The sequence below is a fragment of the Phodopus roborovskii genome, unplaced genomic scaffold (genome assembly GCF_943737965.1).
Source record: "Phodopus roborovskii unplaced genomic scaffold, PHOROB, whole genome shotgun sequence".
In the NCBI taxonomy this organism is placed as follows: domain Eukaryota; kingdom Metazoa; phylum Chordata; class Mammalia; order Rodentia; family Cricetidae; genus Phodopus; species Phodopus roborovskii.
The window spans coordinates 25,811,537-25,838,393 of NW_026126571.1; the positions used below are offsets into that span (position 1 = coordinate 25,811,537).

A 26,857-nucleotide genomic window follows, 5' to 3' on the forward strand; every position below is an offset into this window, starting at 1 on the left:
AGGTGGCCAAAGGTTGGGGTTGGGTGTCTATCCTTGCCATTCTCCACCCTTAGTTTTTTTACAGGGTTTTTAGAAATCACTGACCTAGCTAGAATGGTTAAAGTTCTGGGCATCCACCTGTTTCTGTCCTTCCAGTCTTGGTATGATAGACTGACCACTTCCACACCTACCTAATTCCTGGGGATCCAAACTCAGGTCCTCACATGCATGCGGCAATTGCTTTACTTGTTCAGCTGTCTCCTCAGCACCTTCCATGTTTCTCCTCCAGGTTAGAAAATCAGGAGTTAGGACCAGAGACACAGCGCAGAGCTTGGGACTGGGGTTTAATTCCCAGTATCTACATGGTGGCTCACAATTTGTAACCCCAGTTCCAGGGACTCTGACACCCTCTTCTGACCTCCATGGCCATCAGGCATGCAAGTGGCACACAGACATACATGCAGGTAAAATATCCATACACATAGTTTTTAAAGTCAGGGTTGGGGGATGTAGCTCAGTGACATGCACAAGACACTGTACCTGGGTTTGATCTCCAGCATCCACTCTTCACATCCCTATTGAGGGATGGATAGTAAATTGAAATAGAATAAGAAAAATTACTTTATTCAGTACACTATATTTTTTAGTTCCACTCATAATTACAGTACAAAAAGTTTCCCTTGCTTATTGAGTTTTTTTTGGCTGTGATTTATTTAGCTAGGTTTTCAAAAAAAAAGAAAAATAAAAAAACCAAACAAACGTGTTAACCTTTGAAATCCTTCAAATTATGAAAAGCTTACATTCCTTACATAATATACATATCAATCATCCAAGACAATCTTAAAAGCTGTATTTAGGGTTGGAGTATGGCTCAGTTAGAACTTGCCTTGCATGTGTGAGGGCCTAGTGATGCCTGGCACTGAAAAAACATTTAAAAACCATTCAGATCTTTTTCTTGGAGGGTCCCACACAGACCTGGCTGGTCTATTACTTACTCTGTGCAGTCCAAGCTGGCCCTGAATTTGTGGCATCCCTTCTCTGTCTGCCAGACCACAGGCATGCACCTGGCTGGCTAAGGCCATTCTTTTCTGTATTTGAAGCTACCCTTTTATACAGTCAGGAGCTCCACAGGTGGTGGCTTCAATGGGATTTTCCCCAGGGTAAATTTCTGGGACTGAAACTGCTCCAGCTCCTCCTTAGTCAGCTGATCCCTGGGTGTGAACAGTACATTATTTGTGGCAGAGACGGGGAGGGAGGCTGATACGCTGCTACCTCCAAAGATGTCATTAGAAGCTTTGGCAAACACAGTCTGAGACTGTGGGCCAGGACTACCAAAACCAGCCACAGAACTGCCACCTCCGAAGGCTGGGGCCATTGCATGGCCAAAAGGACTCGCTGCCAAGGAAGCTGGAAACCCTGAAAACCCAGGTGATCCAAAACCGGAAGCATCAGGGCTCTTGAATGAAAATGCGGCAGCAGATGCGGCTTCAGGTTTCCCAAATCCAAAGGCTGGAGTGGAGGAAGCAATGGCAGAACCAGCAGAAGGCCCCGCCCCAAAGGCTGGGTGACTCCCGAAAGTAGACGTGCCTCCAGAAGGGGCAGTGGGAAACCCAGAGCTTGTCTTAAAACTGAAGTTCTGAACATTAGTGCTGCTGCTGTTGTTCACTGGAAAACCTACAGACAAAGATTACAGTCAGGAAATGCGGCCATGCCACTCCTCTCTCTTCTCTCAGATGTGCAGACACTGAAGTGTTTAGGGGACAAGTGAAAACAAGATCAGAGCACACCCTCTGAACCCCACTACCCCGGCAGCTGTTACCATGATTCACCTGCATCCACGAGCAGTCTGAGAGAGCAGGGTGCACACTTTTGGTTTCCCACGCTTTTCACCAGAGCTGCCACACACAGCTGTGCGATGACAAGTTCCCAGAGGCACCTGCTGCCACACTGGTACCCTACCATCAGATCCCTGAGGCAGTCTTGGTGCAAGGGCCAGTCTGGCCCTCATCTTTGTTTGTTTGTTTTTAAAGACAGGATTTCTCTGTGTAGCCCTGGCTGTCTTGGAACGCCCTTGCATGTGTGAGGGCCTCAAACTCAAGAGATCCACCTGTCTCTGCTACATAGTGAGACCATGTCTCAAAAACAGAAGTACTTCTATTAGCTGAGCAATAGTGTCTTTCACAGCATGCCCACCACACCCCATTTTGACCTTTCTCAAGCATTTGTTGAAGTAAGTTCTTCAAGGCTCCATAATGGAGAAATTTGTGAGAAGTATTTAAAATATTGATTCAGGCTTTGCAAAGTTGAAACCTATAGAATTCCACTTTTCTGAGTCAGCAATAGATGCCACACTCTGGCTCTTACCTGATGACCCAAATGTCCCTGATTGCTTATTTCCAAATCCAAATGCAGGAGGCATTGCTTGACTGGCTACATCCTTTACATCAGACAGCTTTAAAAAAAAAAAAAATACAAATAGTACAGTGCTTGATGAATAATTCTCATATACTGTTGGAACATCTACATTTTAAAAATGTATTACTTAAATATGCATTTGAATATCTAGCATACAAAATGCCCATGTGATCATGAAAAGGATATAATACACTATAAAATGTACAACCAACTGATGGGGGTGCTCTTCTGTATATATGTTTGTCTCCTTGTTTGATGAATAAAACACTGATTGGCCAGGAAGTGACGTAGCATGGCAGATACTGCCACTAGTTAACCATAGAGGTTTGGAGGTCTGTACAGACAGGCAGGAAGTGATGTAGTTGAGCAGAATCAGAATATAAGCAGGGACAAACAGGAAATCGCTCTCTTCTCTGCAGAGATGTAGCAGGCAAAGGAGACACAGGTCTAGCATACCAGGTACTCCAAGACCACATGGAAATACTTAGATTAATAGAAAAATGTGTTAATAGTTAATCAAAGATAGCCAATGGCTAACAGTTTCATAATTTATACAGCATCTCTGTGTTATTTGCAGCTGATGTTGCTGTGGGACCAGGCTGGTGGGAAAGTGCTCATATATGAACTGTAGAAAAATGTGTAGAAGTGAAAGATGATTATCTCTGGTTGAGGAATGATTATAATTTTGCACTTGTTAAAATTTCTAAAAACAACACATATTACAATCAGAAAAGCGTGAAAAAAAGACACATTGTATCCATATGCAAAAATTTCAAGAATAAATAAAATTAGCTTTTTAAGAAAGTACACTTCGGTGTTTATAAGGTTAAATTTGTGAAGCACTCTAGATACAGGTGAAAAGGCTATCAGAGCATGCTCAGTCTACTCAAATCATTTCCCAGTTTTTAAAGCTAGTCCTACCCCCAGTTAAAAACTTTAGGCTAAAAACTTTTATTTATTTACTTTGAGACAAGGTCTCTCTAAGCAGCCCTGGCTGTCTTGGACTTCAGTGTGTCTATCAGGGTGTCAGCAAACTCCCAGAGATCTGCCTACCTCTGCCTCCCTACTGCTGGAACTAAAGAAGTATGCTGGCACTTTTACCTAAAAATTGCTTTTAAAAAAGCATAATTGTCCCTACTTTTCTGAGAAACAAATAAGTTTTTAGGGCTTCAACTACAAATGACCATGTGCAGAGGTAATTCTCCACAGAGATTTTACCCTTCAAAATGAAGAATCCTCTGCCAAAAGTACCAGGGGGGGCTGGAGGGACCGCTCAGAGGCTAAGAACACTGCCTGTTCTTCAAGAGAACCTGGGTTTGATTCCCAGCACCCATATGGCAGTTCTTAACTAGTCTGTAACTCCAGTTCCAGGACAGCTGACACCTTTTCTGACTTCCACTGGACCAGGCACATATGTGTACACATATGCACTTAGGGAAAACATACATAAAATATTAAAAATTTAAAAAATAAAGCAATAGAACTAGTGCACACTTTTAATCTCAGCACTTGAGGCAGGGGCAGGAGAATCTCTGTAAGTTTTAGGCCAATCTGGTCTACACGTTGAGATCCAGGCCAGCCAGATGAAACCTTGTCTCAAGAAACAAACAAAAAGCAATAAAAAGCTATGCATAGTGGATAATGTTTATAATGCTAGTAAGGAGGAAGCTGAGACAGGTGGTTTTGAGTTCAAGACCAACCTGGGCTACATGGCAAGTTGTAGGACATCCTGGTCTTGTTAGTGAGCTCTTGTCTCAAAAACACAACACAAAGTGTTATAGATGAGATACTTCTTGGAAAAAGTTTCTTCAATACTCACCAGAGCTCCTTTGGTTGACATATTTAAATTCTTCAGTTCATTAATCCTATTCTTCCACTGGGTTACTAGCTGTTGAACAGAATTTAGCTGAAGAGAGAAGACAAAAATAACTCAATATTGAATGCTCAACCCCTGCTCTTGTTTGCCAGAGATACCCCAGCCCTAGGAGCCCCTCTCTGCTCTCTGACTGCCTGTATCTCATGGTTGATTCCCTGGCAGTGAGAAACGGTGCTGTCTGGACAGGACAGGAGTTATGTGTACTAGCATAGTATAGTCCTGGCTGTAGACAACACAAGTGACCATTTCCTTCAGGTACCCATCTTATTCTACAGACCCGCCCATTTAGACTTCTTTCTTTTGAATGTCTGGTATTCAAAGGTGTTAATCTATTTAGCAGAACTGCTGTTTATATCACTTTGTTTTTCTAGTATTCATGGGATCTGCACCTAACAAAAGCAATAATATTTTCCCAAAAGACAGATGGTTTGAGTTCTAGGACTGGTTGATGGGTAATTTATAATAAAAATAATATTCCTAATCACTATAGTACATCATTATTAATTTACACAACTAAACAATTTTAAAGAAAATAGAAGAAATAAAAAGGCAATGGCCCATTTAAAAAAAAAAAATTAACAGTCCTCACCAAATATGCCCAAACACAAGCAAGCCACTATAAACACAGGAAACAACAACTGACAGCCAATTGCTATTGAGGTAGAGGAACAGGAAATGAACTTACATAGCTCTGTAAGTTATTGCTGGTTAAGAAGTTATGGTATTCAAGCCTCAACTCTTCTGGTGAAATGTCTGTGAAACCTAAGTAAGGAATCAGTTGGGATTTAAACAGTAAGTATTGCTGACTCTCGTAGTAGGGCTGGCATGCTAGACAAGAAACCCTGCTAATGCTGGTTATCAGAAAAACTTCAGGATCACAGGAAAAAATGCAAAGCCTATACACTAATGCTTAAATTATTAAATCAGAAGAAAATATAGCATTTCATCTTTGAGTGAAGAATTCTGTCAAGATAAAGGACAAAAGGAAAATGAAAGATCTAACTATTTACACATTCAAACTCTAGTCTAAAAAAAGCTGTTAAGTCTATAATAAACATTTAAAAGGCAAATAATAAACCAGGAAAACCACAACTGCATATGCAAGATGCCACGGACCACCCCAGTTGGGTATGGGGGTTCCTGGGACAAAGGTCCTTGAAGGCTAGGTGGGTAAGGGTCTGGTGGTGACAAACACAGAGGAAGTTTGAATCTGAGTGTATTTTGCAGCTTTCAAGCAAGGATTTTTATAATAATGAAACACATTAAAATCCTTAGAAGATGTGTTTAGTGAAGCAATCACGGATAGTACAGACAACATCATTGTCATTTGGCACAGTAAAGCGCAAAAGCATCCAAGGCAAAAGGCATATTTCCAAGAAAAGGTTAATACATTTTTATGGTCAGTTATTATTTAATATCTAGTACCTAATTGTTATGAATCTTCAGGGTGTAAATTTAAGCTATTTTAATTATTTTTTATTTACAGCTTTCTTCATCATACACGTAAGCCCACTTCCGATGACACATGGAGTTTTATTGTTAGGGAAGTTTTATTGTAAAACTATTTTGTAATTTTGTAAATGATGATAGTAAAGTGCTGGAGACAAGGTCATGGTGAGTGACTCCATCTCAAGGGATTGTTTCTTATCTAAATTTCTCCCTTAAAAATCTCAGCCTAGGCTATCAGGAACATCTCGTAAATATAGGAAGAGAATAGAAGATAAAACAGATAAATTGCCATGAGAACTACGGCTCGATATTTTGTTCTGGCCAAGAGTTCTACAACTGGTTCCAGGAGGCCTCCTTCTTTTGAAGTTTTTGCCCCAGTAGCAAGAATTAACATCTTTTTTTTTTTTTCTTTTTTTGTTTTTCTTTTCTTTCTTTCTTTCCTTTTTTTTTTTTTTTTTTTTTTTTGAGACAGGGTTTCTCTGTATTGCTTTGGAAGTTATCCTGGAACTCGCTCTGTAGACCAGGCTGGCCTCGAACTCACAGAGATCCGCCCACCTCTGCCTCCCGAGTGCTGGGATTAAAGGCATGAGCCACCTAAAAGATTTATTTATTTATTTATTTATTTATTTATTTATTTATTCAGTGTTCTGCCTGCATGTATTCCTGCAAGCTAAAGAGGGAATCAGATCTCATTACAGATGGTTGTGAGACATCATGTGGTTTCTGGGAATTGAACTCAGGTTCTCTGGAAGAGCAGCCATTGCTTTTAATCACTGAGCCATCTCTCCAGCCCCAAGAGTTAACATCTTCAGCACAGAAGTGCTGTTTATAAGTCAGCCCAGAATACAGCAAAAACAGAAAGTACAAGTAGTTCACTAGAATTTCCAAAGGCTAATAAATGAGAGAACATTTTAAAAAATGCTACTTAGTGATAAAATGCTCTCCTTACAGACTGGCAGACATCAGAACAAATGATGATTATTGTTATTCAAGTGTGTGTTAATGGATGCTGTTCTGAACATACTAAGGAATTTTCTGGGGCAAACTGTCCATAAGCAATGTTCACAGACTGTGACCTACATTTCTAGGATTTAACTTCAGGTACCTACAATCATACACGTATGCAGACAAAGAGTGCTACACAAAAGGATGCTTATTCTACACAAAACGCACTTTCATTGATAAATTAAATGTGGAATACCAGGGGTCAGGAAATAAAGTTCAGTGGTAGAACGTTTGCCTAGCACGCATGCGTGAGATCCTGCTGAAGAAAGCAAGCACAAAGAAAAATAAACTAGATGATGATCCCTTTCTATAGATATGAAGAAACATAGAAATCCATAAATGATGTGGAGCATGGATGTTTTGCGTGCATGAATGCATGTACACCATGTGTGTGCCTGATGTCAGATCCTCTGGAACTGGAGTTACAGACATTTGTGAGCCACCATGTGGATGCTGGAAATTGATTCCAGGTCCTCTGGAAGATCAGACGGTGCTCTTAATATGTGCATATTTTAAAGGAACTACCAAAAAAAAGTTTCAGTTCCTCTATACCACTAGTGATTTTTACTGTCCACTGCAATGACTGACTACCTTTAGCACTGAGAAGACTTAAGAAAGGAAATGCTCCTGTTTTCCACAGACTTCCTTGGAACCCAGGTACCATTTAGTTTACTCCAGTGGCAACGGCAGGCCAGGGCAAAGAGCAGTTAGGAATCATACTGGATTTGTTTTTCTGTATCTAAAAATATCAAAATTTGGTTCAAAACAGAACTCAAATTTGACCAGTTCTGTCTCCATTGCCAACAGCTCTAGCTCACCATCAGCAATTACTTCCTAACTTGTCTCCCTGCCTCTCCACTTGTTCCTGTTCTCAATCTCATCCTCCCTCACTGAGTGAGCTTTTTCTAACCAGCCCACATCCTTCTGCTCAAGCTCTTCATAGCTGTACATCCAATGTAATTAGACCCCATACCAGGTGAACCTTGGCCATCACCCTGCCTTATGCTACATTACTTCTGTTACTTTCTTTCCTCAGTGATTTGGGTTCATGGCTCTCACCTCAGGACCTTTGCACTAGCTATCATAATTGCTAAGAACTGTTTCCCCACATCTTAGGTAACAGACACCTTCTCTTCACTCAGGGCTTAGCTCTAACAGTGTTTCAAAAGAATGTACAACTCCTGTCCACCTCAAGTACTCTATTCTTTCAAGTTGTGATCAACCAGAGTTTCTTAACTGAATCACAAAACACAAAAAATTACTTGAATGATTATTTTCTCAGGTTTGGGAAGGGTGGGAAGGATGCTAATCAACTTGACGCTCTTGGGGAGAACCTCAGTTGAGGACGGGTCTGTGGGCATTTTCTTAATTACTAATTGATGCATGAGGGCTGAGGCCCAGCTCACTGTGGGTAATGCCATCCTCAGGCAGTTGAAGCTGGGCTGTGTGAGAAAGCTAGCTGAGCAGGCCAATGAACAGTATTTCTCTGTGGTTTCTGCTTCAGGCTCTTCTTTAATTCCTGCCCTGGCTTCCCTCAATGATGGACTATTAACCTGTAAGCCAGACAAAACCTTTCTTCTCCAAGCTGCTTTTGGGTCATGGTGTTTATCACAACAACAAAAAGCAAACAAGGGCATGGTACAAAAGAAACATCCTAGCTACAGAAGGAAAGTTAGCTCGTTATAATGACCATGCACGTATTTACATCCACTTATTCTCCAAAACAAAAAAGCAAGATTAGTGAGAAAAACAGCAAATCTGTCTACAGATCCCATTAACATTTGGCTTAACAGCTAGATTTTTAAGAAAATACTATTTTTAATTATGTGTATGTACGTGCATCTATTGTGGAGTAGTGACATGAAGGGGAAGACATCTGTAGAGGTCAGAATGCAGCACTGGACACCCTGGAGCTGGTTACAAGTTGTGGGCCAGCCAGCATGGGCGCTGGAAACTGAACTCACACACTCTGCAAGAGCTGTACAAACTCTTAACTGCTGAATGGCATCTCAGCAGCTCCGACTGCCGGACCCGTGTGTGCTTCTGCATTCATTCCACTGCAGTGTGCTTGCTGTACAAGAACTACATTCCAGATATCACTGGAAAAAGAAGTCAACTGTCTTTTCAGGTAAATGTGGATATTCTTCTTTGACAATCCACCAATACTGGAAAAGTGGAGTAGAAGGCTTTTTTTTTTTTTTTTTTTTTTTGTCATTTGAGACAAGATCTTACTATGTAGCTCTGGCTTAGAACTCACTATGCAGAGCAGGCTGGCCTCAAAGACTTGCTTGCCTCTGTCTCTCAAATGCTGGGATTAATGGTGTGAGCCACTATGCTCAGACAAGTGGGAAGTTTTAAAAGATCAGTTATAATGTAGACTCAAAAGCTAATGAACTTTTTAAGTTGTTCTGTAACATTAGTCTATCCTGAGCTCAGAATAGATTTCAGCCAGCATGACTCTAACATAACATTTCAGTCATGAATATTAGGTGTTATGTCCTACAGAACTTCCATATATTGGCACAAGGCATTCTAGAACACTAGAAGAGAAAAAACCCAACCAAACCAACCCTGAAACCCTCACATATTAATGCTGTCACTAGTCTTTCCAGAAGAGACTGAGAAGCTATTGTGTTTATGTGACAGAAGGGTTTCTCATGACTCTAACTTTGTCTAGGAAATCTCAGTTTTATTATCGGCAGTAACCCTGCCATCCCCCCACCCCCACTGGCTGACACAGTATCTCATTCGTTGTTCAGAAAATATCCGCCAAAGCTAAGAAACCACAGTTGTTATTTTTTCCAATAAAATCTGTCTGTGACAAAGTCACATGATAACACAAGTGTTCTCCCTCAAAGTCAACATCAGAGGTGTGTATAGGGCAAAAGCATGGTTTATATGTACCTCCCATTTTGTCCAAGGCAATATTTAAAATGCATATTTAATGGATGGATTTTTAAAAATTAGGAATTTATATTTCATTAAAGACAGGGATAATTTTACTTCCGAGTAAAGTTAGAATGACATTCCAGATTCTTTACATGATTGCTACAGTCTACCAGCAATTTGTTGCTTCTGTCTCAGCTGATGCTAAATCCATCAGTTTTACTCAATGCATTTGTACTGAAGTACAAATTTCAACATTATCATGAAAACTTTTATGAACATACATAATTCCTACAGACATGTCAGGGATAGGTTGAGATTTAACAAAAATTCAAGATGTCTAGGTAAATTGAAATTTCAGATATAAAACAAGTAATTTTATTATGTCGGAGATATTACACAGGATACACATATACTAAAAGTATTCTTTGCTATCTGAAATTTAAATTTAACTGAATGTTAAACCCCCACCCAGAACTCTATATAGAGTTTTGAGAATCACAGCTGGAGGACATTAGGCTTTAGGTCTACCCGGAACTGACAGAGATTTAATACTCGGCAATACTTAAGTACTAATATTTAAGCCAACCTAGGGCTTCCTATAGTTTATTCTCTTGTTTACAGAAACTACCACCATCTTAAGTGATCTATTTTCACTGCTTCTCATTTTCTTTCCTCCAGAACAGAAGCTTCCTGAAAGGAACCCTGACTGTTCAGGGTTTGATGTGTCCCTCACATGCACATCAGGAAGTAGGACAAATGAAACTCAGCAAATAATTTTTAAATGGATAAGAAAGTAATTAAGGTGAGGGGTAGGGTACAGTGGCATTCCTAGAATTCAGGGACACTGACTTTAAGGGCTCTTGGCTGTGCCATGTCTGTTGTTTCCTCAACAGGATAAAGGCTCAGGATCTCCCAGAGCAGGCTTGGAAAAACTCAGTACCCAAGTTTAAGAGAGGTCATAGCCATCATGGAAAAAAAAAAAAACAATGGAAATAAAGGAATATTCTAAAGAAATATCACCCTTGTAGCTCCTCATCTTCAAACTATTCAGGAGAGTCTCACCAGGCTTTATGAAAATAAATACTCTTGGAAGGGAACAGAGAACAAATAGAACCATGCCTGGAAGGCTGTAATGGCGGGCAGCTCGTGACCTTCCTGGTTGCTGAGGTAGCTAGGAGGTTCTGAGGCTTCACAGAGGGAACCAATACAGCACAGCTTCTTCCTTGATTGACTAAATTGGAACCGTGGTGGGTCCTGATTTTACTATTCTTTCTGGAGAATAATACAACTGAAAAGAACTACATTCTCCACTCTCAGTCTCTGAATTATGTTCAGTTGGAATACTTTAATCAAAGACCAAATTCTAGCTATTCCTAAGTTTGGAGTAAGTTTATTTGGCATGGTCTTAGTTCTAGAAAGTAGTCACTTTAGAATCTATTTTAAAGACACATGCAAGTACTGGGCGGGGTCCACAGCCTAGTGGTAGAGCTTTTGCCTAGCATGTATAAAGGCCTGGGTTTGATCACTCAACAAAAAAACAACCAACCAACAACCCAACCAAACATGCTTCCCAGTTACCTGAAATGTTAGGCTTCTTTTTCACTGGTGAGTAAACAGAAAACATCCACTGCCCCGATGATTCCCAAATCTCTACATCTTTAACAATTCCTTCCCTGAAAGAAAATGAAAATAAATAAAAATGGAAGAGTCATGAATATTTTCACTTGCTTGTTTAAATTTGTTATTTATGAATCTGAATGACTGAAAATTTAAATTCTAGCAAACAAATATGTAAACTTACATATTTTCTACTTAATTTTCTATGCCAGAAGTTCACAGAGATCCAAATTACAACCTGAGTGTGGTGGAGCACAGCTGGAATCCCAGCACTGGGATGGCTGAGGAAGGCTTTGAAGCCACGCAGGGTAATACAGAGAGTTTAAGGCCAATCTGGGCTGCACATTGAGAACTTGTTTCTAAAACACAAACACCTTGTATTTTGTAGTTACAAATAAATTATAATAAATAATAGTGTTGGCTTTCTAATTCACAGAATGACTAATGATATATAGTTAAGAGTTACCTGAAATACACTATTTTTAAAAGAACTAAATACAACAGTCAGAAATACAATTTAAAATTATTTAAAAATTTTTCTGTGTGCATTGGTATTTTGCCTGCATGTATGTCTGTGTGAGGGTGTCGGATTGGGGAGGAGTTACAGACAGTTGTGAGCTCCCATGTGGGTGCTGGGAATTGAACCCAGGTCCTTTGAAGAGCAGCCAGTGCTCTCAACCACTGAGCCATCTTCCCATTCGCCAAGAACTACAGTGTTTTTTTTTTCTTCTTACAGAACTAAAAACAATAACACAATTGTTAACTGGGAACAACAAAAAGTACTACTATCATTTATGAAGAAGCATTAAAATTTAAGAGTGGGTTATAGGGCTTCAGAGATATTCTTACTAATTTTTCTACTTTGTAATACATGAAACAGGTCCACTCACTTTAAAAGTATATTTTAAAAAAATAATTCATCTATTTTCAATTCTATGTGCATTAGTGTTTTGCCTGCCATATACATCTGTATAAGGTGTTGGCTTCCCTGGAACTGGAGTTACAGACAGTTGTGAGCTGCCATGTGGGTGCTGGGAATTGAATCCAGGTCCTCTGGAAGAACAGTCAATACTCTTAACCTGTGAGCCGACCGCCTCTCCAGTCCCCAGGTGTATGCACTTAACAGTTAATCTGAAACAAAGCTGTGGATTGAGTTGGTTCTAAATTAAAGTTTCTTTCCATCTAGAATGTGACCACTAGTCAACTGACAGGTGTCATAAAGAATATGTTATTAGACTTAGGATCACAATAGACACACTTTCCATCTTCACACACATACATACACTCTTGATGCTTACTCAATAAACTTGACAATTTAGGTTCAATCTTTAGCAGCTGGGCACACACTTTTTTTTAATCCCAGCATTCTAGAGGCACAGATAATAAGATCTCTGAATTCCAAGCCAGCCAGGGCTATACAAAGAAACCCTGTCTAAAAACAAAATAATTCCTTCTCCCCACCCAAAAAAAAAAAAAAAAACCCTAAAAATTCACTGTTTATGGAACTTCAAATAGAGTAACTAAAATAAAGGTTTTACAAAGAAAAGTAAGTGCTATTATCAGTATCTGCAAGATCACAGTTGTTCTGAGTTACCCAGCACTCTAAAGACTGCAGAAGACAATGACCTCATAAGCAGGGCTCATCTTTGAAATGTGCTAACAGAGTTTTGCTTACTCTAATTTTCAAACTTAGTCTTTTCAAAGCAAACACTAAGTGCTTCTGGAACAACCAAGCAATTGGGTGGTGACTTTCTACAAAACTTTAACTTACAGAAGTTTCTTCTCATCTTTCTGCTCATCAGGGACAGGTGAAGCAAAAGGATTTTGAGCCGATCCAAAGCCTCTGCTGGTGGAAGCGCCAGGGTCAAAAGAGCCGAATAAAGGTTTGTCTTGATCTCTGCTGCCACCCCATGGCGTAGACTTGGAGAAGCTGGATGGCTGGATGACATTGGAATATCTCTGGCTGTTGGCATTCCACCCACGCCTGTTACTTCCTAAGTCATTAACAAAATTAGTCATAAAATTGGTAACTTTTTCAAATTTTGGAAATCTCCATTATATTTTATCTCATTATGTCTAGAAATTATACAAAGACTAATAAAGTGCTATTTTCTATTACTTTTATATGGCAATCCCTTTATGATTTATTTGTTACATGTTATAACAAATCATATAATGTTCTAATTGCATTTGAAAAATGAGATCAAGGCCAGGTGTATTAGTGTATGACTTTAATCACAGCACTGTGGAGGAGTGGCAGGCAGATCTCTGAGATCTAGACCAGCCAGGGCTACAAGTAGTGAGACCCTATCTTCCTATCTCAAACAACCAAAACAAAACAAAAACCAAAACCAAAACACAAACAACAACAAAAATGAGACCAATGGGCTGGAGAGATGGCTCCGCAATTAAGAGCACTGGCTGCTCTTCCAGAGAACCTGGGTTCATTCCCAGCACCTACATGGCATCTCACGACTGTAAATCAAGTTCCAGGGAATCTGCAATCATAGAGATATACATGTAGGCAAAATACCAACATACATAAAATAAACATTTTTAATAATGAGATCAAGAGGATTAGAAATCCATAGAAAAATAAAGATATATTGCTGAGTTCAGTTTTTATAAATCTATTAAACTGCTTGACCATTGGGGAATGAATAGAAGATACTCTAAAAGCCATAAGCTTCTTTAGTGAAGAGTCTTTGCCTAGAATGCTCAAGGTCCCTGGTTTGACCTAGAGCTGGTTATGTATATGTTCGGGGAAAGCTGTGTTTTCATTAATTTGTTTCTTCACTGGGCCATATAGATACAATAAATGAAAGAGAACAACAAATAAATTGCACACTAAAAAGGACTAAATTTTACTGTCTGTCCTTAAATAGATATTTAAAGACCACTTGACTCAATCTTTCCTCTGTGGACACAATACCTACATACCCACCTTTCATGTGGCGATTACAGAGCTCACTAATAGGTAGGTGAAGTACAGATTTCTAACACTTCATAAATATAAAAAACGAGTCAATAGGACTTCTTTCCGGTTTCGATAGTCTGTCATTTTATCACTTTGTAATTGAGGCTAGGATGAAGGTAATTTATCTTATGACTGATTTGGAAAATGTCATTTAATATATACTAAAAACGTAATGATGGGTGTACCCACATTCTAAACCACTCCATAAATCCAAGGCGAAATGGATGAGACAGCTAAATTACATTTCTGAAATAGGAATTTCAGAACAAAATAGGCATTTTGTTTTGAAGTTCTAAATTCTGTGTGTGTGTGTGTGTGTGTGTGTGTGTGGAGGGGGGATCACACGGCACAGAATGAATTTCCTTCATGCTGCACTAGACGGTCCTAATTTTGGCCTTATAACTTCAAAGCATTTTTTTTCTTTCTTTTCATCCTGGAGTTTTATTTGTATTTTTTCATTCAATTATCTATTTACCGAGTGTTTACTTTCAAATTACTACATTTAAAGTACGTTTCCAGAGACGACACGACAAACATTACTCTCAGCAGTCCCTGGGTATTTATCAGAACCATAGTCCTAATTTTTGGAGTACTTCACTTTCAATAGGTCAGTTGTAGATGGATAATACAATCTGCCTCCTCCACTACGAGAGTTGAAAGATGAAACCACCATGCAACACAAGGGACTGGATGAGCCTTAAAGAAGCAGCCAGTGATAACATTAAGAACGAGTTTCCAAAATAAGAAAATATTATGAATCTGACTTTTAAAACCTTGTGTTGGTTTTATGTCTGGTTTAATGTCTGTCCCTTTGAATACTCTTTCATCAAAACCTGTACGTTCTTGGCCCAGCGTCCCACCCTACCAACCAAAGCCCAAAATTTATGATCAAGGACAAGGAAGGCGAAAGTAGGGCAAGAGGTCCGGACAGACCCAGGCGAATTCTCCCTTCAACAAAGTGGTTTTGATAAGATATATTTCTATTTAAAACGCAGTGTTTACTACTAGCATTCAGGTCCAAAGCCCCGTCCTTGTCTCATCAGCCGCATCTCGAGACTGGCTCGCGTCTGTCACCTGAGGGCTGCTGCTGCTGCTGCTGCTGCTGCGGTGGCGGCTGCCGGGCCCCGCCCGCGCCCCGGGTGCCGGGATGCTCATTCCAGCAGCGGTCTCCGAAGCGGCACCGGCCTTGAAGGAAAAACTGGCAAATGGTCATTGTAGCGCCGTCCCAGCTCGCGGTCTTCAGGTCAGCATGGACGGCCCAGTCTTCAATAACCGAAGCCCTGTCGCTAGTGTGACGTCATCCCCCCGCGTCCAGAGGTTCTGTGCTCTGTCTCGGTGCGGTGAGTGGCGTGGGCCTTAGCCAATGGGATTTGAGAAGAGCAGACCCGCCAGCACGCCAGAAGGGTGCTGAGAAGGAACTCGCCTTTGGACCTGGGAACCCGATGTAGCAGAAAACCGCCAAGGCTCCGGGCGTAGTTTGAGAAGCCCAGTCGTTCTTTACTCTTATTTAAACAAGATAAAAACTGGTCTCAAAAAGAGAACGACTCGGAGAAAGTCAGCTGTCACTAGGAAACAGGATGCACTCCAGGCGAAAAGCATCTTAATAGCTCCTTAGCTGGTAATGTCTTCCTGCACCGAGAAATCTTGTTCGTAAAATTTCATGTAAATATTGCCTTTTGAAATTTTATCAAAAGAATGAAAATTGTCTGGAAAATTGGCACAGAAGTAGCTATCTTTTCCTCAGATGCACAGCCTCAAATAAGGATTTTTTAAAATTTATTTCATTTGGTCGTCGTCTCCTCTTCCTTTTCTTCCTTTATTTTCTTTTGAAATAGTATCACTATGTAGCCCTGGCTGGCCTACCTGCTTCAAACTACTTTTTATCTCTGCCCGCCCACTAAATTAGTTTATGTTAAAAAGGAGGGAAACTAGGAAGATCAAGCGTTGCTAAATGCTGCAGCCCATGAAAGGCCTTTTCACATCACCAGTTTGCTGAGGTTTAGTGAGAACTGTTACGGTATCATATCGGATGGACTAAATGGATTTTCTTCAGTCTTCAGTGTAGGCTAAGATTATCAGTTTTAAAAAAGTACCCCCCCCCCAGTATCTTTCCCTTGGTAAGTACAGTAAGCTTTTCCCCCAATGCACACATGGCGAAAAAGAATATAGGCTTAGTTGAATAACTTTATTAAGTGGCACATTTTATTTTGATCGGGCATATTAAAAGGTTCAGAGGTTTTCATGGCACTATGTCAGGTTTTGAAAACTAGACCACAAAGCCACAATTACTGTTTATAGTTATGTAACAATTTTGACTACTAAACATATTCAAATTGTGATTTTTGAAAACTTAATCATGTATTATCAAAATAGGCCACTTCCAGGAATAGAACACCAATAAAGCCAGGATCTACTGAAATGAAAGCAGAGCGCTTGGTATAAGCTTTCTTATACAAAGTAATTTGTACACAAGGTGATATTTTGAATCCAGTTTACTTTTATCAGTTACCCTGGCTTCGAGAATTATGTATAATAGGTCTGGGGAGAGGCACTACTAGGGGGAAAGCAGCCTTATTGAAAGCTGTATCAAACTTGATATAATGTGCTGTAGTTAACACAGCCTAAAAAGAACAGCTAGTGTATTTAAAATATTTTAAGCAGTGATGCATATTCTACATGGGTGGTTGCTCTATTAGTATAACCACATTTAAACATAAGTACTTTAATCACTAGAAAATTTAGCCACACTAAAAATTTATGTCACGTTTGCGTGCATATATGTACTCATGTGCTTCACTGTGTGCCTGGTACTTGGGGCTAGAATGAGGGCACTAGATCCCCTGGAACTAGAGTTATAGATGGTGGTGGGCCTGAGTGGATACAAAGCACACCTGTGTCCTTCTGCAAGAGCACCAAGTGCCATGTCTCCAGCTCCAAGTAGCCACATTTTAAAATGGAATGCAAAGTTAAAAATCCTACAGAAAAATGTCACATCTGGAGGTGGAGGTTGCCTGAGGCTGGAGTTTCTAAAGGGTGTACTCGGTTAAATAGTGCTCCTCACAAAGTTCATGTCTACCTAAAACTCCACAATGTATTTTCACTTAGAAACAGGATCTTTGCAAATGTAAGTGGTTTAAGATAAAGTGCCAGAATCCATCTGTTGTTGGTGCATACCCTTACTCCCAAGGAGTTGGGAAGCAGAGCAGGTGGATATCTTGATTTCAGGACAGTTGGATGTGGTTCCAAGGTTAAGGGCACTAGCTTATATTCTAGAGGACCTGGGCTCAATTCCTAGGACTCACACAGTAGCTCTCAATCATCTATATAACTCCAGTTTCAGGGGCTCTTCTACCTCTGTGGGCACCAGGCATACAGACAGACAAAACATTCATGCATGTTAAGTTAAAAATAATAACAGAGCCTAACTGATTGCTGTGTTTATATAAAAGAACTATGTGATGATAGTTACACAACAGAAAAAACAAAACAAAACAAAACAACCCTCCCCCCAACAAACAAAAACCAAGTGGCCATGAGAAGACCAAGGTAGAAGACTGCAATGCAGTTGTTGGCTAAGAGTAAGTAACAAGGGTCACTGGCAAACAGCAGCAGAGAGGGGAGACATGGTGGTTTTGCCCAGTCCTCCAAATGCCAGATCTGGGACACCTGGCCTCCTAAACATTGAGAATACCTTTGTTTCAATTCACTAAGTAGGGGTGATTACTAGTACATACAGGTTTTTGTTTTTTTGGGAGGGGTGATGAAAACATTCTAAAAATTTGAGGACTGCCCACATTGAAAATAGTAAAAGCCACTAAGTGGTACAGTTTAAATGGATGAATTGTATGCCTATGGATTACATCTCAACAGAGCTATCTATACATAAAAACTCAACAGAAAAAAATTTTTAAATTCATTTTTATTTTAAACATTTTAGTCTATAACCTCTATATAGAGAAAAATTAAAAATGGAAACACCTGCACAAATTTTAAAAACATTATTGAACACACTTAGAATGAATAAACAGAGCAAATCTATTTTAAGTTAAAAATATTTAATATCAGAAAAACATTGATGATTGACAGTTTTACATGGCACATCTCATACATAGTCAAAGGGTAAAACACTGGGGAAAAATTAATAAATGGTTTGGTAGTTTGTTGACTACATCAAAGCAATGAACAGTGACATATACTTAATGCCAATTATAAAATATTTAGAGAAAACTGAGTTGTCTCTGACATGTTTTGCTAGGAAAAAAAGAAAACAGTATCTTAAAATCCACATGATACCAGGCTACAGTTATCAATGCTTTTCTGGCAACCCAGAATTTCTTCAAACAGCCTTTCTTCTGTGGCTAACCACTGTATTCTGATTGGCTTTCACAGTAAGAACTGAGGGTGCAGAGTACTTTTTACATTGCTGAGGAAAAACCACATAAATTGATGATGAGTGCTAAGAATATTCTACATGAAAATGTGGAATATTTCATTTAATTGGACTGAATATATTCCATGAATAATTTGGTATGGTGTTAAATCTCCAAATGTGTGAAGAAAATATGTATGCCTTGAGCTGCTCTTGCTTACTTTAGAATGGAATAGTTTGGCACTAAATGAAATAAATGAAGACAAGCAAAATACTTAATACTAGATACATTTACTCTATCAGAGTTTGCCATCTTGAAATATAATCCACGCTACTACTTAGTCTTGACCAAACAGAAACAGACTAACTACACAGCACTTACACAATATGAAAATAGAATCTAAAGCTAAGCTGGGCTACTTCTCTGATGAGCATGCCCCACTCTGTCAGAATCAGTTATACATTTGAAATTCTTAATTTCCAAGAAATGCTTATAACTTTCAAGTTTTCTGGCTGATAGCTTCTTGGTTATATGGCCAGCTAAAATATGGTCTTTGAATGAAGTAATCAAATCCAGGTAAAATAAACTTGTATTTTATTGGAATCTTACTTATCAAAATACCAGACCAGAACGTCACAACCAAACTAATGGAACAAACCACTGGTAGCCAGATTTCTGAGTCTCAGCTGAGTCGGGATCCACTCACTCATGTTTCAAGGGTCTCTTCATTTGCTCCACAAGTATCAACAACGCAAATTAGACAACTTGTGACTGGGAAAGCACGGACTTTGGAGTTGGCAATCCATTTGTCTGTTTCTGTATTATATTCAAGGATGTGCCCTAGTCTACCTACACCCTGAAAGCCGGCCAGCACATAGATGATAGAGCCGACCGCAGCACACTTCACTGTTACACCCCTCCACGGCATCGGCGACACCATCTTCCATTCATTTAATTTAATGTCGTAATATTCCACATTGTCCAGACCACCTTTAGAAGAACAAAATATGAGAACTGTATCAATCGCTCTTGGATCTTTCAATAATTTTTAAAGTTTACATTTTATTTTCAAAATAAAATTGTTAAACACATTGAAAGGACATGAACTTTACAATCATTATTCACATATTCACTACCTACGTATTTTTTAAACATAAAAGAAATTGATAATTTTCATAATAATCATTTTTTCCCTACAAAGTTAAATGTTAAAAAAGAAAAAAAAAAAAAGGAACATTTCCTACAAATGTTCTATCTTGGAAAAGAAAATAAAAAAGTATCAGAGATTTGCTTTCTCATTTACTTCTATTATACATTACTCCAAATGCTCTTCTATCTTTTAACATTTTATGGAGAGCACCAGTGGGTAAGAGAAAAGAAGTTATTTGTTTTACTTAACACATAGATACCCTGATAAAATGAAGTACTATCTCTAGATTCAGTTCACATTTCTCATTATTTAAACTAATTATTTAAAATCATTATTAGCACTACTTAAGAAAAAACGTCTAAAAGTCAACAGCTACTTTCATGCAGTCTTTAAAATGTTGAGAAGCTGGTGAAAGAGTTTGTTTCTCACATTCACATTTCTCAGCTGCTCAGTACTCCTTAAGCAGATGGGAAAGCCTCCCTGTGGGATATGGAAAGGCACAGCTTGTCTGAGGCAATCACAATGACTGCTTGCCATTCATAACATATGTCAGTGGTAAGGACTTAGTGCTCTATATGGCAATGATTCAGTTTTAGGAGATGTTCCAGTAATTCAGCACTCATCAGCACACCCAGGGGAGTTGAAGAGAGTAAGTTAACATCATATACCTAAACCATTCTGGCCACCCACAGCAAATATCTTGTCCTTTACAAACACCAGTCCATGATTCTTCCTGGGCTCAATCATTGAACACAGCTCAGTCCATCTGGGGAAAAAAAGTTTTTAGTGTGCTTATTTACAAGAAGTAAATAATGGGACAGGCCTATTATCCTAAACAATGCTCATTGACAAAGTGTCTCATACATGTATACATCTAAGATGTCTGGAAGGCTGGGAAACACTCAAGTAGTTTTGGATAATGCTTTTATAGGTAGGGTAAATTGGGGGACTTAAACTTTTAATAAGATATATAATGAAAGGAAACAATTTATGTGTCTTTTGAAGAAATCCATTTCCCAGTTTCTAATAATCTTTGAAATGGCAAAGCTTCAATTACCTCCTGCTCCCTTACCTCTGAGACAGGGCCTCTCTGTGCCATTTGTGGGTCTGAGTAACTTACTGCCACACAGCCACTACTCAGTGAAACTGAGAATACCAGTGTAGACACTGATGAAGTATACTAACAAAGGTAGCATTATCATGCACACAGCTAACACTGACCACTAAGGTGCTTACTTCTTTCTGATAGCATTTTCTTTTGTATATGCATGCATATACATGTATATACTCTGTATACATGTATATACTCATGTATGACTCTGAGGGTACCAATGATACATAGGCTCTGGGATTTTAACAGCTAGCACCACAAGACTTCAAACAACGGGAAAACTTAGCATAAAAGATGGTTATTTTAAACTCTTAAAAAACTGAATTAGTTTTGACATTATTTAGGGGCCTTATGATCAACTGAAATATTAGCAATTTTTCTGTTGTCTTGTATTTATGTTTTTTTGTTTGGTTTAAAAATGGCTTCATATCCACCAATCACTATGGAGGTCATAATGGCCCTGTTTTTCAAGAAATACATGCAGGCATGCACGCACACACGCATGCACATATACACGCACGCGCACACACACAGGCGCGCATGTGTGTGCTTACGCAGATGAAATGACAAGTTTGCAGCTAGGAATGGGATAGTGCTACACTGCCTCTCCACATAGTAAGCTGCCACTGTGTATTATGAAAAATATTTGGGTTGGAAAATTCTATTTACATTCTTCTTTCTTCTCCAAAAATGTTTATAATATAAAGAATAAGTTTTCTTCCTTCCTTCCTTCCTTCTTCTTTTTTTTTTTTTTTTTTTTTTTTTGATTTTTTGAGACAGGGTTTCTCTGTAGCTTTGGAGCTATCCTCCTGATTCTAGCACTGCAGACCAGGCTAGCCTGGAACTCACAGAGACCTGCCTGCCTCTGCCTCCCAAGCGCTGGGGATTAAAGGCATGGGCCACTGATGCCCAGCTTAAAGAACACATTTTCGGGTATGCATGTTCTGAAATCTGACAGTTTAGCAGTGGTGCTAACAATGTACATGTGAAGTATGCATTTTACTTTTCAGTTTCCAATCTGATGGTTCAGGGTTTAGTTTTTCTTTTTACATTTATTGCTTTATTTTATCTGTGGGCTTTCCCTGAATATATGTCTGTGCATCACATTTGTGCCTAGTGCCCAAGGTCAGAAAAGGGATCCCACAGACCTGGAGATACAAATGGCTGTAAGACACCATGGTGGGGACACTGAGAACTGAACCCCAGTCCTCTGGAAGAGCACTTGGTGTGCCCAAACACTGAGCCAGCTTTCCCAACCCAGGTAACATTTTATTGATGAAAACTGAAGAGTACTGAACAGAATGATGAGAATACAAATTTAAAACACAAGTCCAATATAACAAAAGAGGTGCTACGCCTACGAAGTTTTTACACATTCCCAAAACTGAATATTCAGTTAGTTAAAACAACAACAACAAAAATATTGGTGGTGGTGTGGTGCTCGCCTTTAAGCCCAGCACTCGGGAGGCAGAGGCAGGCAAATTTCAGTGAGTTAGAGGCCAGCCTGGTCTACAGAGTGAGTTCCAAGACAGCCAGGACTGTTCCACAGGGAAACCCTGTCTCAAAAACCAAAGGGGGTGGGGGGGCAATTAAAAATAATACCAAAATTACAGGTTTCTTTTTCTTTGTATTTATTTTTAAAACCTGTGTCTGGGTAGGGCCTGTGCTATAAATGCAGAGGTCAGAGCTGTCTTCCTTTATAGGTCTTTGCTGTATCTGTCTGGTCAGTCAGCTCTTGGGTTCCCCAAAGGGAGTGGTATTATGTGTGGTCTTGTTGGAGGAAGTGTGTCACTGTGAAGATGGGCTTTGAGGTCTCATATGTGCTCAAGATACTGCCCAGTATCTCAGACCACTTCCTGTTGTCTGCAAGAAGTAGGACTCTCAGGTATTTCTCCAGCACATCTGCCAGCACACAGCCATGCTCCCCATCATGATGATAACGGACTGAACCTCTGAACTGTAAGTAAGCCACCTCCATTAAATGTTTCCTTTATAAGAGTTGCTGTGGTAAAAACATCAGACTGCAATTCATTTGGAACTAAGAGATTTATTTCTTTAGTAAAATATAAATTTTAAGGGAAGTAGCTTTTTGGTGCTAGTTCTTGGTGATGAGCTGAACAAATGAGAATAAAAACATAACTGCACTTTTATTTGGGAAAGTGTTATCATATTTTTAAAAATCATTTAAAAACAGATCAATAATATTTTATAATGAAATATTTCCCTCTTGTTTTTTGTTTTGTTTTTCCAGACAAGGACTCTTGCTATACCCCAGTCTGGCCTCAAACTCATGGCCATTCTCCTGCCTCAGTCTTCTCAGTGTGGGAAGTACAGGGCATGCACTCCATACTCAGCTCAACATTTTGCCTTTCAAAGACGTTACCTGCTTCCCACCAGTTAATATTATTAACAAATACTAATTTAGATGCACTTTAGGAGAATGCTTAATACCAAAAACCAATTTGTAATATTGCTGCCTAAGGGCAAACATAATTTAATTCTAAGTTTTCTCTCCTTTTCCCCTACATTTAGGAGTCTGATGGACCGACCGATCAGGTGTATCATTCATATTTACTGAACAAGCAGGTCCGGAAAGAGAGGGGCTCGCTCCCATGTGCCAACAAGGTCAAGTTATTTCCTAAGGTCTCAGGCTATTCAAGTGTAGGTATATTCTTCTACCTTTTAGTATCTTCATCCAGTGACCTTATGGAGTATAGTAGCACTGACAGAATCATTTAAAATAGATACATACGTTTCTGTGGCAGGGTCATAGACTTCACAGGAACTGAGCACTCTCCCAGAAACATTGTTGCCTAAGCTTCCACCACAAACATAGATGAGGCCATTGGCCTCCACCATCCCATGGCTGCAGCGCTGAGTTAGCATGCTGGGCTTCGTGTGCCAACTTTCAGTTCTTGTATCATAGCACTCAAATAAATATAGAGCTGAGTTTCCTGTAAAAGAAAGGGGCTTAAATTAAGAGGCTGAGGACTGGGAAATGTGAGGCAAGACTGGGGTATATAGTGGGACCCTGTTTCATCACCCTCCCTGAAAAGAAAGGGTCCTACCATCTACTTACTTACACTTGACTTGACGTGCATTTGCAGTTTAGTGACTATAGAGCTAAAGGAACAGAAGGAAGAATTTACTGTAGAGGTAATTTTTATATTTGCCACAATAATTTAAGAAAAGTTCGTGATATTGTAAGGACCATGGAAAACATTAAAACAAAAGGATCTGTTGGATAGATTTATTGGTAATTACATTTTAGGAAAAGAAATTGAATTGACTTCTAAAGAACAAAAGAAACATTATGTAGTCTTCAGAGCCAGTTGTGCATGATAAGAATTACCTTATTTTATTCATTAGTGCTTTGAATTAATGTGTATCTGTGTGAGGGTGTTGGATCCCCTGGAATTAGAGTTATAGACAGGTGTGAGTTGCTGTGTGGTTTCTGGGAATTGAACCCAGGTCTTCTGGAGGAGTAACCAGTGCTCTTAACTGCTGAGCCATCTCTGCAGCCTTAAAATGTAAAATTTTAAAACACAGCTACACTTCTTAAATATGAAGATCTGGCAAACTAAATCTAAACCTTAAAATATAAATTTACTATCTGACAATATTCTTAAGGCTTACTTAGTATTCTATAATTGCTACTGCCTATTAACAAAACTATATGCAGATGGGTCCTAAAGTATACTTAAGTATAACATCAAGGTATTAATGAGTACTTCTGTTGGTACACTGATTAAGCATTTTAAGAGCAAAACATATATTCACTAAGCTTTACAACTTTTACATACTGTAGGAGCTCAGTAAGAATTTTGTAAATAATCCCATTAAAGGGGTAAGTGGTATGTTGTTGTTATTGTTGTTGTTTGAGACAGGATTTCTCTGTGTAGCTTTGGAGCCTGTCCAGCAACTCAGATCTGTAGACCAGGCTGGCCTTGAACTAACAGAGATCTGTCTGCCTCTGCCTCCTAAGTGCTGGGATTAAAGGTATGAACCAACACCTCCAAACTAGGGTAAGTGTTTTGTCTTTTCTTAGTAAAAATAAAAAGGACCTTGTAATTTTATTTAATGACTTTTCTTTTTGAGACAGGGTCCCACTATGAAACCTTGGATTTCCTGGACCTTGATATGCAGGCCAGGCTGCCTTGAGTTCACATACCTGCCTCTGCCTCAGTGCTGGGATTAAAAGGGTGTAGTAGGAGGAGGTAAAAATTTAGAACAAAAAATAAAAACTAAAACAAAACAAAAAAAATTTACAAGATAAGTATGCTAGCCCAAAGTAAAACATTTTCTGAGCTAATATAAAGGTCACCAATGAAAAATAAAGAGCCCATTAAATTCCACACCTTAGGTTTACTTGGTCTTCCTAGTTTTCTTTATAAGTCCACTATGTAAGCAAATAAATTACTTGAAAAGAGAAAAGCATAAAAATTCTGTTATATGCTAGTCTATTAATTTATAAAGTCTATTACTCCTAGGCTGTACCTAGAATATTCATTTAGAAAAATATTGACCCTAAAAAATTATCAACTAGACAAGTATTTATACTTATACCTGTGCCCTACTCTGATCCATAAACACAGAAATTTAAAGAAGATCCTCAGGATGTAACTTAGTTGGTAGAGTACTGGCCTACTATGCACAAAATCCTAGGTTTGACAACTCTGCACTGCATGCCAGTGATCATGGTGGCACAACCTTGTAGTCACAGTACTTGGAAGGTAGAGTTGGAAGGTAGAAGTTGAAGATTATCCACAGCTACATAGTAAGTGGGAAGGTAGCCTGTGTACATGAGACCTAATCTCCAACCAGGCAGCCAACCAACCAGCTCCTGAAATTTTCTTAAAGCAAATGAACACAATTATTCTTAAACTGGTGATATAGTGGTTAAAATACGTGATCTCATCACTCAGAAGGCCGAGGGAGGCAGATGATGAGTTCAGAATCACTCTGGACTATAAAATAAGGCTCTAACTCAAAAAATAGAAAGAAGAAAATAAGAGCATTCATTCTTATGCTACAAAGGAACATGTTCTTACTGGACCAGTGATTAAATAAAACTCTGAAAACTTCAGAGGAAATAATATTAACTACCCAAAGCAACTAACCTGCAAGTAAAATGGAAATACTGCCAACTAGCACTTCATCATAACAAAGAGGGTAGTATATCTAGAAAGATGGCATAATTTTTTTGTTATTTTTAATTATGTGTGCGCATATCTGTAAATATGCATGCAGGTGCCTACAGAGGCCAAAGGTATTGGATGCCTTTCAGAGCTGGAATTACAGGTGGTTATAAGCCCATCTGATGTGGCTACTGGGAAATGAACTCTGGTCTGGAATAGCAGTATGTGCCTTTAATTACTGAACCATCTTTCTAACCCTAGAATACTGGCACTCCTGTCAATTAATGATTTTAAGGATTAAGGTAAGCTTACAAGGAAATAGGATCTAAAATGTTAATGACATGCACTTAAATTACCAAAGTATCTGGACAAATCTTCCCAAATTTTAAAAATACGAATGCCAAGATACTTGGATTAAAATACTTCTGTTAAAAATATCAATGGGATCTTACCTACTTCTGAACCTCCAGATGTATAAATCTTGCCTTCTGCAGCACAGGCAGCAAGGCTGTCTCGAGGTGTTGGAGGACCCAGTTTGGAATACCAGCTATCCTTCACAACATTGTAGCAATCCATTCGCTTTATAGGGAAAAGCTGAGAACCACCCAAAATGTATACCACATTGTCCCAAAACACACACGCTGCATCTCTCCGTTTCTCAAAGGGGCAGCGAATGTCTGTCCAGCTATAATCCTGAAACAAGACAGGACACAAAGCTTTCAGAAACAGAACCTGACACGACAAAGCACAGATAAAGATAATACAAAGAGCATGTGTTTATTTACTAGACTGGACATACAAAATGTTTGCCTTGAGACCATCACTCAGTTTAAACTGAGTGGTTTCTTCAAAATGTTGGTTAGCTGAGGCAGAAGGTAAGA

General features: G+C 39.1%; 2 protein-coding genes across 4 annotated transcripts in view; both read right to left on the reverse strand.

Annotated features, from left to right (window-relative positions):
* Nucleotides 1-324: 324 nt before the first annotated feature.
* Nup42 (nucleoporin 42) lies at nt 325-15,470 on the reverse strand. The gene is made up of 7 exons (XM_051202891.1): nt 15,282-15,470; nt 13,002-13,224; nt 11,192-11,286; nt 4,956-5,032; nt 4,214-4,300; nt 2,344-2,431; nt 325-1,653 (listed from the first exon to the last, which is right to left on the reverse strand). The coding sequence occupies exons 1-7, from the start codon at nt 15,418-15,420 to the stop codon at nt 1,088-1,090; spliced, it is 1,275 nt and encodes a 424-aa protein (XP_051058848.1). The 5' UTR covers nt 15,421-15,470; the 3' UTR covers nt 325-1,087.
* Nucleotides 15,471-18,108: 2,638 nt separating this feature from the next.
* Klhl7 (kelch like family member 7) overlaps nt 18,109-26,857 on the reverse strand; it is a 46,507-nt gene continuing 37,758 nt past the window's right edge. For all 3 annotated transcript variants that reach the window (XM_051202884.1, XM_051202887.1, XM_051202885.1), the window contains 4 exons: nt 26,429-26,669; nt 23,591-23,792; nt 20,396-20,493; nt 18,109-19,567 (listed from right to left, as the gene is read on the reverse strand). In XM_051202884.1, coding sequence (XP_051058841.1) covers nt 19,284-19,567; nt 20,396-20,493; nt 23,591-23,792; nt 26,429-26,669 — 825 coding nt within the window. In that variant the 3' untranslated portion in view covers nt 18,109-19,283. The remainder of the gene's footprint in view (nt 19,568-20,395; nt 20,494-23,590; nt 23,793-26,428; nt 26,670-26,857) is intronic.